Source organism: Atractosteus spatula, chromosome 8 (assembly GCF_055471065.1).
Source record: "Atractosteus spatula isolate fAtrSpa1 chromosome 8, fAtrSpa1.hap1, whole genome shotgun sequence".
In the NCBI taxonomy this organism is placed as follows: Eukaryota; Metazoa; Chordata; class Actinopteri; order Semionotiformes; family Lepisosteidae; genus Atractosteus; species Atractosteus spatula.
The window spans coordinates 51,712,247-51,728,290 of NC_142713.1; the positions used below are offsets into that span (position 1 = coordinate 51,712,247).

The 16,044-nt window shown below is 37.0% G+C and overlaps 1 protein-coding gene across 1 annotated transcript in view; it reads right to left on the reverse strand.

The window, feature by feature from the left end:
* Positions 1-13,278, reverse strand: part of tnpo3 (transportin 3) — a 30,625-nt gene extending 17,347 nt beyond the window's left edge. Inside the window, exons 1-8 of the mRNA XM_088922701.1 lie at positions 12,985-13,278; positions 7,901-8,101; positions 6,478-6,551; positions 5,997-6,153; positions 4,800-4,943; positions 3,372-3,547; positions 2,058-2,196; positions 426-569 (exon numbers count right to left, since the gene is read on the reverse strand). Of these exons, the coding sequence (XP_088778827.1) occupies positions 426-569; positions 2,058-2,196; positions 3,372-3,547; positions 4,800-4,943; positions 5,997-6,153; positions 6,478-6,551; positions 7,901-8,101; positions 12,985-13,104 (1,155 nt within the window). The 5' untranslated portion in view covers positions 13,105-13,278. The remainder of the gene's footprint in view (positions 1-425; positions 570-2,057; positions 2,197-3,371; positions 3,548-4,799; positions 4,944-5,996; positions 6,154-6,477; positions 6,552-7,900; positions 8,102-12,984) is intronic.
* Positions 13,279-16,044: the final 2,766 nt, after the last annotated feature.

Here is a 16,044-nt window from a genome sequence, read left to right on the forward strand (position 1 = left end):
TTGTACTATAGTGATGGGTGAAGAAAGGTAATGTATCTGAACAGATATTACAAATATACTGTATACAGATGCAACAATCAAAACCAGTAACTACTCTTTGCAGAAAATCTTTGTACAATTTGGAAAAAAAAATGACTTGCAGATTTCTGTGGGGGCAAAAATCTCTTAATTCTTAATTATTGGCTTAATAAAATACCAAGAATTAACACATTTTAAACTTGTTTTAGAATAATAAACCCATTTCTGTAGTTGGGATTCATAATATGTGGCCAATTAGTATTAGATTTGTTACAATTAAAAAAGTATGATGACACTACAGTGAATGAACACATGTAAAGCGATACAAATGGATATATAAATGGATACAAGATAAAAAACAGAGACATGACGGGATTTCAGCAGGTCCAGTAACACAGGTCACTCACATGGTCAGGGTCTAGCTGGCAGTGCCTAGCCAGCGCGTGCAGCAATCTCTGGATATACGGTCGGAAAATCGCATGAAGCACTGGATCACTTTTATATAGATGCTCTCCTAATCGATACCAAAAATTAAAGGAGATCTCCACTACCTACAAAAGAAGGAGAAGAATAAGGACACAAAAAATGCATTTAGATTAGCTTACGCATAGATCTCACTGGATTGTGAAGCTGCAAGGCTATTACGCTTAGAATTGGGTTATTTCATGATCTCGGAACACTTTTCTTCTGTCGTGAACAGAAAACCACCCAGATACCACTTAACGTCTTTGAGTCAGTTTCTTAGGAACGTATCTGAAATGGGACACTGACAATCGGGATGGGATGACTCATCCTAATCGAAAACCAGGATGTCATAAATTGGACTCCTTATGACAAGTCCAGTGAAGAAATTCTCACTCTGATGCGTCTTGGTTCACCTCTTCAAGAGGGAGAGGCCTCTGAACTGGAACTCTAGCTGGCGGTCACCTGCCCTAAACGCCAGAGTGATCCACTATTGACAAGAACACCCGGTGGGCCCAGATGATGTCACCAACAACCGCCTCCCATAGCGACAAATTAAAAGGCTCTGAACGACAAAACCGTGTTCTCCAAAGCCCTATCAAAACGAAAGCTAAATAATAACGTGACAATAATATCTACCGCAAACTGTAAGGAACAAAGTGAGATGAAAGAAACTGTGCAACAACATTCTGCCCAAGGAAATTCTGTGACGAGCTCCCCACTATAGTTCTGCCTGATCAATGAACTATAGCTGGAATTTTTTAGACTGCTGTATATCAGTAAGTTTCTTTCTGCTTATGTTTTGACATGGACTTTCCAAGGTTTGCAATTTCGTGCACATTCCAGGAAAGTGGATTTCGGCATGGGGGTAAGCAGAATTTCTTTGGCCTGGAACCAGTGGATAAGGATTAGATGCTGCGACCAGAACCAGCACACCCCTCCACACATGACTTCATTAAAACTTTTATCAAAAAAGCCTGACCAAGTGTTCCTTGGATGAGTATACATTTAATGTTAACAATTAAGATACCATAGCAAACAAGTGTTGGAACAAGAAAGCAGGTGATTATTTACTTTTGAGTGTAGAAATATTGAAGTAAATTGTACAAGACTGATTAAATTACTAGGTTGGCTAAAATAACGACTATTATACTCAGTGTAAATTAACCCTGCTATGATGAATATTTTTTATCCCATTGTCTCATTATCTCATGAGTAAGCAGTCATTTGTGTCATGGCAGATTGATTCACACAAGCTTAAAAACTATTTTGGTTTATAGTCTTTTACTAAGAACTATACTGAAAAGTCCTTCTATACTATTTTTTAACTAGTTAAAAAAACAACCGATTTAGCTATTGATGAACAAAAATATTTGAAGACTCAGAAATCACTATTCACTGGACAAAGCAAGTCTACAAACTACAAAATTCCATACTAATGTCAGTTTAAATCTTTTATGAGACATCAAATGAAATGCTTGGCGTTTCTTAGCAATTTTCCAATTTCCAATTTTCCAAACAAGTCCTTTTTCTACTTACACTTTACATATTTTACAGTTTTTAGTGCATCAACTTACTTCATACTGTGGGTGTCCTGCACAGATGAGAAGAAGCTCTAGTGTTCGAAGGTCTCCCAAACCCTGCCCAGGACTTCTTACTATTGTCTCCAAGAAAGTCTCACAGAGCTCAGTGAAAATACGGCAGTAATTCAAAACCCTGCAGGAAGACACCAAGTTATTAACTGGGACACACACAAATCAATTATTTAATATATTGGGGAATCTGTTTTCTTTTGCTTATTAAATGTATTTATAATGCATTTACATTTAGAATGAAGTACCCATCTTAAACCTTTACCACTAACTTTAATGCACCAGTCAGTTCAGTAAAAGGCATCACAAAAACACAGCAAAATATTAGTTATCGGTCAGAATAAAACATTTCTAAAAGCACTCAAAAAAAATGAAAAGGCAAAATAAAAACAGGAACTTGAACGGAATCAAGCAACTATTGTTTTATGATGAGGTTCAGTAAGACTACATAGACAATTTTGGTAAAAACAAGCCAAGATATTTAGAGGTGGGAAATTCAATAGTAAGATCTTCTAGTCAACTATGCAATCCACAATCAGCAACTGACACAACGCCAAAAAAAGGCAACGCAATCATCAAATTAAACAGTTTTAGACAGAATATACTTTTTTTACAAGTGAACAGTATCACAACTGATTCCTATTCAGCACAGAGTCCAGCACCTTTTAACATTTTTTCTTGTTCGTTTATCTAGAAATTTAGAAACTGTAACCATGGAATGTTACAACTAAATTCCAGGAATTTGTGCTGCTGGAGAATAAAGCAATACTTATTTTGCAATAGACCCCTATTTTTATTGGTTTTGTTATAAATGGCAACATACAAAACATGAAAAAGTTATTCCTAAGCAGATTTACATTTTACGGTAACTAGCAGAATACTGGTTCAGATCCTGATTAATTTTGTGATTAATTAATGTTAACACCACTGTCATATCCAAAATAAAGACAGCTAAGAACAAATTACAGTTCATTTTTTAAAAGGTCCAACATTTTACATTCTTCTAAGTCGTTTCAGCAGTACAATTATAAGAATGAAAACTGTGATGAAACATTATGCATAACATTAACACAAAGAAGATGAAATTATGACTTTTTGATTTGTGCACATACTGTTCTTCTAGCAAAGCATGAACACTTCTGGAAGCTGCCCCTTTCCATGACGGCATCACATGATGCAAGATCTAAGCAGTTAAGATCACAGGCATTGCCTGTCCTTGTGCAGTAGGTTCATGCTGTACAGTTCTCTGGAAGCAAGAAGGTTTAATAATGATGAATGCAAAAAAAAAGAATGCATTACTTGTCTAGATCCTCCCGAGCCACTGCCATGTGGTAGGCCGTCTCCAGTGTCAGGACCCCTTGGAATAGTTGCAGTGCTAGGGGCATGTTGTTGTCTACATTCTCTATTGCATACAGAGCAGAGCATACGCAATCTGAGGCTGCCTCGTGCAAGTTGGTGGAGGTTTCATCCCTTTGCTAGAAAATGGAGAAAGAAAGAAACTTAATTCCCATCTGATTGTTCTTCCTTTAAAAATAATGTTTAATAATATAAAAAATAATAAGCACCCATATCCTGTGTTTGTTTTCAAATCCATTTTTACCTTTTCAAAATACCGCATAATGTCCCAAATTATAATGCTGCACCATTCATAAACATGTACAGTGTCATTAACAAGAACATCCACAGTGCTCTCCCAGCGCTGCTTCCAGATCAGCACTTAATGTCATAGGAAATACAGATGTGATATTTAAACTTCTTTAAAGTCAGAAATAAGATGATTTAGGATAAGCTTTTAGCTACACATGAAAGATACCTAACAAAAATCAAAAGACCAGAAAAATACTGAAGAATGAGATGGTATCTTTTTGCACTACCAAAGTTAAAAAGAAGGGAACTATACAAGCTCATCAACATTTTGCCTAAATGAAAAATCAAATATTTTGTACATGACCGTTAAAATCCATTTCTAATCTAATTATAGCTGCACTATTTTCTTTAGATATACAATTCTTTCTGCCTTTTAATATTTTTGGTAAGACTGCGTGGCTCAAATGTAGACAGAACTCTATGAGCAAGGGTTTGAGCCTGGGTCATGTTACCAGCTGACTGTGACCAGGATTCCCCAAGAGACGGCGCTTAGCCAACAGGGTGGGATTAGTAGGCCAGGGCTCTCTCAGCTCCCAGTGACACAGTGCCCCAGCAGCTTCCTGGGTGTTTGTATGCATGTAGTTTTGCTGTTGAGGGACATGTCTCATAACCTCCAGTTAGGAGTGGCATTGCCTGTAGTGTGAATAGATTAATGGCTCGAAGGTGAGTCGGTCAGAGAATACACTTCCCGTGTGCGGCTTCAGGGTTTGTGGGTGCAAGCCGAAATGTAAAAAACAAAGTTCACCATTTCCAACCAGGTGGGTATGACAAAAAATAATATGTGATTCTAAACTAAAAAGAGAACAAAATAGTATAAAAAGCATTTGTAAAAGTCCAAATTTTATCAGGTAAAAACTGTTTTACCAATCTGTAATGAAAATATACTTTCAAGATCATCTTCCGTGAAACGTTGGCCAGTAATATCCAATTCTTCTATTTTATCATCTTTTCTAAGGAATTATTCAAAAATGTTTCTGGCAAAAAAAAACATCCCACATTTTATACATTATAATAATATAAATGTGCACAATTACACTTAAATGATTTATATGTAGGTTTAAAACTGGTCTGATCACTCACCAGCACCTGGAAGAGTATCATTAGCAGCTGGTTGTTGGCCATGAAGTTACTGTCCAGAACGCCAAGGTTAAACCAGCTCCCAAGGCAACGGAATACCTTAATCAGCATCTTCTCATCACTCCCTGTCTTTTCCACACAAGACATCTGAGAAAAATAAAATCAGCAAGCCCCTTACTATTCCTTTAGGCATTTATCCATCTGCAATACTCCTAAGAAAGTCTGAAGGCCAGCTTCATTACTGCAGTATTTTTAACAAAATCTGCAACAGGTTTTGCGTGGAAAGATCAGTTCTGCAGGTGTTGGAGGGTTTTTGACTGAAGCTTATTAGTGCCGCAGAGAGAAAAAAATGATTGCATTTAAACAAGGTAATATTGCATTTAAACAAGACAGTGCAGCAACAGGACCCTCTTCATAAATACATTACTTTGTTTGGCTCTGGCTCATGTGTCCTGGAATTGTTTATGGCTTTGTCATGCATTTCCATATGTCTTTACACTCGTGTATGTGGAGAACGATACAAAACCGATTTCTTCTCCCTTCCAAATGCCACATTTCCTGCTGTTTGCGGTGTAATTCCAAATATATCTGATGTAAGCATAGGGTAAAAGCTTTTGAGGTTTTTGTGTGATCAACCAACAGAAACCGTTAGACCAACGTAATAGTACGCATAAGGCTTACTGTTAACTCATCATAAATATATTAGGTTCAATGTTTAAGGATTAGGCATCAACCCATCCACGTTTCTGCAGTTTCACATGAAGAATAATATACTTTCGAAAAGCTTTGTTGTTTCCGCTTCTCACAAAAATGATGAAAATGACACACATTTAGTACAGGAATGCTTAATCACAGGGTGTTGTACTTTATGTACACAGTACATGTTGCGTCATCACTCTGATTAATTTGCACAAAAAGGAGTGTGAAGATTGTTGTTAATGACAATCATAATTTGTATGGGACAATATTATTGTATATATATTGCAATATATGAATATATTAAGCAATATTGTTTATGAAGTAATCATCGCATTTACATGCAATGTTATCTTATTTAAATGCAATAAATTGTTTTTTCTCCATGGCGCTAATAGTGTTCTATAGGATTTATTGGTATTATTTTATTAACTATACGATAATTACCATTGAAGATGGGAGACCTATGCTGCCGACTGTTTTAATGAAGGACGGTTTTCTTACCAGCAGAGTTACAACAGTGCTTGAGTAATACGCCAAGTCCTCAATGATTTCGGTGCGGCGATTGGCACCAATCCGGAGGGAACGGCTGTGCACCTCTTCAGGTAGAACAGTGAGGATTTCAATCAGAAAGATGAGCGAGGAGACGTCGTTACTGTACCTTCAGAGGGGAAAAAAAAACATCCATTTTCTTTAATCAGCATTTCATCCTGCCCCCTCCAGTGAAACACACCAAAGCACAACAAAAAATTCACGTCAGTGCTCCCTCTCAATTACAAGTGAAAACAAATCAGGATACAAGAACAAAATATTCACTAATCTAATCTTTAAAAAGATTTCATTTTTTAAAAGAAAAGGACCCCTTACAGGATTTGTATTATGAAAATATTAAAATATACACAATTAGTTTAAAAAATTTTATACTATTCACTATGGTTAAGAACATTTTTAAGAACATCAAATAAGTACATAATATTAGGCTTACTTTTCAATAAGCGTTTGGACGCAACCTTTCCAGGACGCCATCTGTAGAGCAAGATCGGCTATTGCTAGAGCAAGCTAAGGAAGACACAAGAAAATTTATATTAAGGGCAATAAACATATCCCATTTTCAAAACGATGACATAATGCTGCTGAACATCTGACATAACCAGTTTCAGCTTGTATAGTCCTTTGAACAGTACAGGCCAAAATCTTAAGAGTGACAACTGAAGTATATATTTATTGGAGATTAAGACATTATTGCTCACTTCTTTACCCTGCTGCCTAAATTATGAATCCTTCCATCACTGACCATATAGTTTCCTCTATAAAAAAAAAATGAAAAACATTACAAACTGTAACAGCTCAGTGCATCTTCCTTTCATGAAGAAAGCTGTACAGTTGGAGAGGATGTGCATGTTGCCTGACACATCACTGGCTTTGCTGAACAGACAATTGAATTCATTTTCTAATTATCTACAACGTTTCAAAGTTTCTTCCAAAGCCATTTCAATAACAGTACTTTTACAGTCACAGATGTAAGGCTAAATTTATTCCAACATTCTTTTCTACAGACCTTTAAAGGTACAATATTATACCTTTGAAATCTGTTAGCACAGTTTGGATCAACCCTGAGAGCTAGGAACTTAACAGCAGGATATTGCTCCTTTAACTGGCTTTACTGAAATTCTAAAAGAATTTTATCATTTTGTTCTCAAAGTATTATGTCTGCTTCCCAATGTAGATGGGTTGTATTTCTTTTAGTTTGGTACAGCATTGTTGTTAATGTTTTGACAAAACACTCTCCTATTGCCAGTAACTGGAATAACTAGCCAAAACACAAAACGTTATTTTTTTAACCTTTAACAATTACTTCAATGTTGAGATGACACCAATAACCTTGGAATACACTCGTTAGCATTAAGAAGCAATACTGTCACTTTAATAAAAAAACATTTCTCCTCATCTTTGAAAAACTCCATCTTAAAAGTGTTAAATACTAAGACCTAAAACTCTGAACAGCCGATTTGTCCGACCTGTTCACTCTATGGGAAAGCCTAGTGTTCTAAAAACCTTTGTAAGCAACAAATCACCAAACAACAAGACCCTTCAAATGATGTTCATGTTCTGCATTTATTTGTAGGTGTGGAGGCACATGTTCATTCATGGTCATGTGAAATAAGAAAAGGATAACTGCAAGAAATCCAAGGTCTTGAGCTTCAAAAGCAATCCTTCAGCAGCTAGCAATAAACTCCATATTAAACATATTAAACTAAGGGAAAAAAACTAATTGCTGCTTTCACAACTCATTCTCTATTATAATACTGGAACACTTACTTTACCACTTATCTGTACCCTAGTTACTTACTGGAACAATCCATTCTAATAATTGTTTTTATTTATATATGGCAGAAATGTTTTTTTACCTGGGTGACAATAATTGGAGAGAGGTCTTTTAGGTTTTGTATGTGTGACAGCAGTGAGTCCCTCAGGGAAATGTGCGTTTCTGCAGGAAGCTCGTAGAATGAGGTCTGAATTTTCATCTTCATCGTCTGTGCTGCAAAGTAACACGATTCGACGTCTTGTTTTATCTGGAGCAATTGATCTGATATCTCCCATGCATACATCTAGGAGAAAATGAGAACATTATCAAGTTAAAACATGAATTTATAAAGCTAACTTCCCAACAACAGCAAAAAAAAAAACTACTACAATGTTATGATCCAATATTCTGTACAAAACGTCTGCTCACCGATTGGCATGCCTGAATGTTGTCTTATGGACAATAAGAGAATAAGAAAGGTTGCTAGGATGTGGAGACCATTCAGCTTATTTTGTCTGGTTGATAAATGCTAGCTGATTTCAGAATCTCATCCAGCTACACATTTAACATCAGAACAGCTTCTCATAGACTCCTAGAAATCCATAAGTAAACAATTCTTAGCTTACCTCTGATTACATTTGTCCTTAAATCACTTGTATGAAAGACCTAATATGGTTATACAGCGCTTGAAAACTCTAGAAAAACCTGTAAACATCCAAGTACATTATCAAATGCTTAAGACAAAAATAAAAATAATCATAAAACAATTTTGCATGTAGATAATTGATTTCACATATTTCTCATCTGCTAATATAAGAAAAATAAGTATTGCCTGAGAACTGATCTTGAGAGAACATACACAGTATTTGAATTTAATATTAATATCTAAATTGCAAATAAGACTGTAGAAATGTTTTAGTCAACCATCATTAAGAAATACTGAACTACTGTATTTTGTCAATGTGCAAACAATCTGTAGATGAGAAGAGTCTTCTTCATTGTAATATGAGATCCACTAAGCTTCAAATCACAAACTGAGAGTTGTCACTTTGTCAGGAAAAACGTATATTAGACAACTTTCTCATCCGTGTCTATACATGTAACAAAAGCTCAGTGTACTCACTGTACTAGGAAAGCTTAAACAGGAGGTACTTGAATTTTTAATGTTGGTTTCTCTGACCACAGTTATTCCAGGGAGCAACACAACCAAGGCCACTGAAAGAAACTGCCTCAATGCCTAAGCCACCTGCCATAGTGCCTGTAAGAGTTTTAAAACATCTTCAGCACATCTGATCTACAACCCTGACACACTTTCAATTCAGTTTGTTTGTCATATGCACAACTGAAATGAAATGCAAAGGAATGGGTAAAGGTTTATTCCATGCTAAAAGAAAAAGGTTCACAACCTTTTGTGAACCTTTTCTTTTTAGCATGGAATAAACCTTTACCTGTTCCTTTGCAGCCTACGCTTGCTAACACAGCTCCCTACTTGCTTTTCTACAGTGCAGTGAAATGCTTATTTGCATGTATGCTACAATACAAAGACATTAATGAAACACCAAACTTAAGGAACAGAACAGCAGCAGCAGCAACAACACCATCAAAAACAAAGTTAAATAACATACAACTTAAATAAGTCAGCACAAGCAGTGTGCAAAAAAAACATCCGTGTGAGTCAGTGGTAGGGGTAGAGTTCAGTAATGTGACAGCTTGCAGGAAGAAGCCGTCTCTGAATCTGGAGAAACATGCCTCTACGCTCCTGTAACACTTACCAAGAGGGCAGGGGACAGAAAAGTGAGAAACCAGGATGATTGTTAATAATACTCCTAGCGTTCCTGAGGCACTAAGTGTCAGCCACCCCCCCTGCTCAGTCACAACTCAATTTTCTCTCACACACACAAGTGGAACTGAAGTAGGATTTGTTACTTCAGATCAAATGGTGGGAGTGATTTTGTTCAGGTTCACTACACAATTTCCAATGCGTTTTCGAGACATTCTGGAATTAAGGGTTTTCCCACAGGATAAAGCTCTGGCAAGGTGATAACCTCCACCAACCTAGCTATCCAACAGCTAGATTACTTTATAAGCCTGCAAACTAGCTATCTTATTATTGTAACTAAATGATATTATCCTGAACAAGATATTATGAAGTAGTTTGATTATATAGGGTTCATCCCATTACCCATGATGCTCCCTACAATGCATTGCTATTTGCTGTTTTGTGTCTGCATCAAGCCATCATGTTCTTTTTGCTACTGCGGTGCTGTTAATTTTGCACTCACTGAGTTAATAAATTTTTTCACTTGGAAAATTAAATGGATTCCACTGATTTTATTATTCTTTAGAAATTACGTTTATCACCAAGTTGTCCAAGTGAAGAAGGAACCCCGAGTTTGCCTGTGACCCAATGATCCATCTGCGAGGAAACCCTTCATATTTGTTCCCAAGTTGATTACTGACATAGCTCTCAAGGGTCCAAAACTCTAATGTGCGCGTTTTTCCATCGAAAACTGAGATTGCATATAATATTGATGGGGGGGGGGGGGGTTCCACGCCTACAAACACATTGCTTAATTAATGGAATCGAGAGTCTCGATATCATTTTCAAAATTTTACATTCATTACTTCACTTGTTAAATCAACTTAAACTTAGATGCAAATGTGAGATTTCCAGACTAAGGCATGAGATTTGGTTCCATTTCGTGACACTTGAGAGCTATATGTTTACATACCATCTCAGCTGCTGGCTGACAAATACTCTTATAATACATTACGCAACAGTATTTCAATATGGATTCTTGTGTACATTCATGTTATCTTGTGTACATGACAGCACTGAAATATTTCATTCACTGTGAAATAAGGGATTATAGTACAGAACATAAACTATAAATCTAGAATCTACACTATTATCTATACCAGAACCTCGAAGTTAAACTTTCTCAGCTTGAGGCTTTAGTTTCAGGTTTTCTTCCCATATGTAAGTCAACACACTTGCAAGTCCTGACAAACACTTGACCTTGTCTAGGAGGGTCTCTGGAGATTGAAGATGTTAAATGCATCGGGTCATTACACCTTACCTTTTTACCACTCAATCTTACAAGAAACAGACATACAGTGCAGTCCAAAAGTATTTGGACAGTGACACAATTTTTGCTGTTTTGGCTCTTTACTCCCGAACGTTGGATTTAAAATGAAACATTGAATATGAGGTTAAAGTGCAGAATGTCAGCTTTAATTAGAGGGTATTTATGTCTATATTGGGTGAACCACATAGGAATCACAGCCCTTTTTATACATAGTCCTCCCATTTTAGGGGACCAAAAGTAATTGCAACGTGCAAAAAAAAACTCAGCGGGGTATTTAAAACAGGATTCCTTGGGTATTCAATACAAGATGACACTGCATTTAGCAGAAGGTGAAAAGCATAGGGAGCATTGAGACAGGGGCATGCCAGGTCCTAATGTCAAAGTAATCTAACACCCAGAAGAGCCATTTCCTGCCACCTAACTCTCCAAATTACCCTAAATCAGAAACTTGAAAGTAATATTATGAAGATACACAATGTGTAAGCATAACTTTATGGTGTATAATAATATTGAAGAACCAATTTCACATTTTCGAGAAAGCCCTGGAAAATTTGTCCTCATTTACTTTTTTTGGGAGGGATTTAGTGAATCATCCAATGTACAAACTAAAGAACTCTTTCTCATCTGCTTTTGAAAAAAAGTCTATTATAAATTGAGCATTTTGCAGAGAATGTTTATTTGCTGAAATACTGTAGAAGAAAGTGAATGTTTAAATCAGAGACAGCAATTTTAAATATGATTCACTATGTGTATTCTATAAGGAAACAGAAACTGCTCACAACGTGAATGCATTAGTCTTATTAACTAATATCACTAAATCATCATGCTTCTTCTGCATGTTAAAACAGGGTTATTTGAATTGTAAGTTTTACCAACAGGTTGGATAGCCAGATTTCTACTTGTGATAACGAATAAAAAAAACTAATATGGACAGGAAACTTTCTACACAGGCAAGAAGGTCTACAGTACATATTGTTTTGCAAAGAATCAACTTAATTCTTTCAATAGAAGAAGAGCTGGGTCATTGCGGCCTAAACAAATTTTGTTTCAGATATTAGATCTAACACATTTAGAGAGTTGGAGCGATACGAGTTTAATACATCTCGGGTTCCCTTAACTACACACTCGCATACTGGTTAAACGAGTGCAGCTCATTTCAAGCATACCTTCAGCAAATATGTGCATATTAGCACAGCTAAAATTAAAATCGTTAATAGTTTTTGATCTTCATCAGCGATCTTGGCGTTCCAGTCTCCGCATAAGTACTTAAGCAAACGTTAGGGGAACAGTTCCATTTCAGATTTGGCTTAAAACTATATTGGGAAACACTTCTAGTACCAAAGACAAAGGTATAACAAATAAAGTCAGACGAATTTAGCATTTACAAATAAATTTACATCTGACAACAAAATGCAAATATACCCTTTAGCCCTACAGCTCCTCTGCTGAACTGTTTCAGCATTTCCTGCTGGTGTTAGCCAATAAAAACGCGGAAATCAAAGGGAAGTAAGTTGAAGTGAGAGAAACAAATGAAATCCATCACAAATATATGTATTACATTCTTTATGCACATACTTTATCTACTCTACTATCAAGCGTAAGGTTAACTAAAATCGATAAAGAATACTTGCACGATTTTCTACATATCACATGCTCGTTTTGGAAACACAACTAAGCATGGTCAGCACCGATCCTTCTGAATATTTCAGTTAAGAACAAATTAATACGTATTATGAGATATTCTAAAGTAACATTCATAAAATAAGGTAATTGCTAAGTAATACTTATTTACAGACGAAGTAAATTAATCTTGTTTTCGCCATCATCGCTGCGATTAGGTCCCACAGGAATCCGGATGGGAGACTGCATTCTGCTTTTCCATTTGACATAAAATATCAGCAGTATGCGTATATTACAAAAAAACATCACTTTAATCTTCGTCATCAGCATGATTCTTGTAGTTAATGCAGTGTCGGTGTAGTGAAATAATATGTTTAAAAATGTAAACATAGTAAACATTTCAGCTGTCCTTTTGCATCCACCGATAACTTCCTCGAAGGCCACACGAAATCCCCGGAGTTTCCCGAACCCCGCTTACCGATCTCTGCAGCTCTCCTAGCCATACGGAGGCTCTCTCCTTGCCGGCGGGGTCCGGGTCATGATAAAGAGCCTGTACGGCCTGATACACCAGCGCAAGGGAAGGCTTGCCACCCTCCATGCCGCCCCCACTTTTTAACCAAGTAAAAATAGTTATTAATCTTGTATATGTTATTTTCCAGAAAGCTAATTTGATTACTGTAATGATATTTATTCTGATCTTGTATTCTCTCCTCTGACCGCCATCTCAAACACACAGAAACCCCGCGTGTGCCTGGTAAACGCCCCCGTCTGGAAATAGACTACAGGAACTATATTCACTCTGCACAGAGACTAGGGGGTTTGTCTTGTAGGTGCACTCAAAAATTTAAACGTTTGAGAAGACGGCATCCATGAAGAACAGTGAGCAAGTCAATTGACTTTTTAAAACTTTTTAATCCCCTTTGCTGCCAGATTACATTTCTGCTCCGGCATGCGTTTTTCATTTTTTCTCTATGGGATAATTTTAAAATTAAGAATACATATACGAAAAATCCCTGCAAAATTTTCAAAAATTATATGCACGATGTTTGTTAATTTCCTTGGACAACATTGTTTACGATTTACGAAATCAGGTGTAGAGGAGTCTTCTTCTTATTATTATTGGTGGTGGTGTTATTAACAATGACATAAATATTATTATACATTAGTTGTTACCCTGTAATTAAATTAAGTGCTTCCATACATTATCAGAAAGCTGCTTGTGCACAATGATTCAGAGACCCCAATGAAACTATGCCACAGGTCTTTGTAAGATTGGAGGAACACTTGGAAAAACTCATGTGAACATGGGGGAACATGCAATTTCTACATGTTGTATGCTGGTACACAGATATGAATACAGGACTGAAGATTTTTGAGGCAGCAGTCCTAACCATTAGTTCACTTACTGCACCAACCCAAAATGTATCTATAGTTCGCAGTACAGAGAAATCATGTCAGTGAATGTAAATTCACACTGTACTTAAATATGAAAGTACTATTAAGAATTTTACAGGAAAATTATAGACATTTTGTAAGGTGTTAGTTTTCTTGTTAGTGCGTTGTTTAACATCTTAGAGAGCTCTTAGAGAACTATCAAGCGCACATACTGTAAGAATGCAGTATTATTGTCTTACCTATCAAAGAAAGAATATGAAAACAGTTTCCAGTCTAGGATACCTTATCATGTCACATTTATATCTTTAATACATCATCATCATAAAATGTCAAACATTATTTGATTTATTAAACCCAGGTGAGCTTCTTACAGACAAATACAGCAATCAGAATCAGTCTGAATTCTGGAGCTGTGAGACAGTTAGATAAGACTTTATTGATCCCGAAGGGAAATTGAGGTGTTACAGCAGCCCAGCCCGAGACAAGCAAAAACAGAATAGACTAAAAATTAAAATAAGTACAACAATACAAAATAAAATAGTTAGGTGTGTGCAAAATATGCTAATAGGCACTGTAAAACAATAAATTATGTGCAAAATGTGCATAGGTATTTACAGATTGATAGTACCCCAGTATAAACAGTATATTAATGCAGTTAAGATACGGCAAACTTCTGAATGATGCCTTGTGTTGCTATCGAAGGTCTATAATAATTTTAATAGATCTAAATATGGAAACAAATAGTCTGTACCATTACATTTGTCAACAGGAGGCACTTCTTTACACAAAGGGTTGTGGGAGTCTGCAACACACTACCCAGCCATGTTTTCGAAGCCAATACTTTGTCTTTGGAAGAACAGCTGGAAAAGGTCCTTGGATTGAGGCAGCAGAACACTTTCTCTCTTCTCTTTTGAGCATGGAATAAACCTATTACATGTTCTTTAGTATACCTAGGTAAGTTGTGGATTAATGACTGTCAAGGAGCAGTACCGACACACACAATATAAAATCACATTAAGAGCACAGAGAAGAAGAGAAAGAAGAAGAAGCAGGAGCACGAGAAGAGAGAGAAATCCAGAGGAGTTGAAGCTTGTGCCAGGCGAGAGCCCCTACTACATGATCATCCAAACCAAACCTGACTGGAGCTAAGTATCTGAACCTTGTTAGAGAGAGTGTGGTATTCTGTGTTTTATAATAATTAAAATAATTGCTTACACTTTCTGCACATTCCACTCAAAGCACTTTACAGGTAATGGGGACTCCCCTCCACCATCACCAAAGTGCAGCCCCACCTGGATGATGTGACAGCAGCCATAGTGCACCAGTACACTCCCCACACACCAGCTATCAGTGGAGAGGAGAACAGAGTGATGGGGATTATTAGGAGGCCGTGATTGGTAAAGGCCAATGGGAAATTTGGCCAGGATGCCGGGGTTTCGAGAAACGCCCTGGGATTTTTAGTAACCACAGAGAGTCAGGACCTTGGTTTTACGCCTCATCCAAAGGACGGCGTCTTTTTATAGTATAGTGTCCCTGTCACTATACTGGGGTATTAGGACCCACATAGACTGCGAGTGATTGCCCCCCTACTGGCCCCACTAACACCTCTTCCAGCAGCAACCTTAGTTTTTCCCAGGAGGTCTCTGATCCAGGTACTGACCAGGCTCACACCTGCTGAGCTTCATTGGGTTGCCACATGTGAGTTGTAGGGAACTTGGGTTTCCTAGGTAAAAGATACCTCAGAAACGTCTTTCCTGCTTAGGGTGCATTTTTATGGATAGGTATATAGGCTCCCATTTATTTTGTGGCATGAGGGGTGCAGAGAGAGAGAGATTTAACTACAGGTTACTTTGTATTTAGAACACAGCTCATCTCTTATGTGGCCTCTGTAGGCATTAAGAGTTTAAACCACTGCTCGGGCATTTTGCGAGAAATCACTTACAAGTTGGGGGTTATGAATAATTATTTCACTGATTGGCTAAACTGCTCGGTCAATTCCTGATTTTCACCAGTTTCTTAACCCCCCCCATTTGTAACAATATTACAGTGGGATATGATGAGGATCTCTGCAGGAACCTGGTATAAAATTAGACTGACAGAAAATGCAAAGAGTGTAGACTGAAGCAGTGAGTGGCTATTCTGT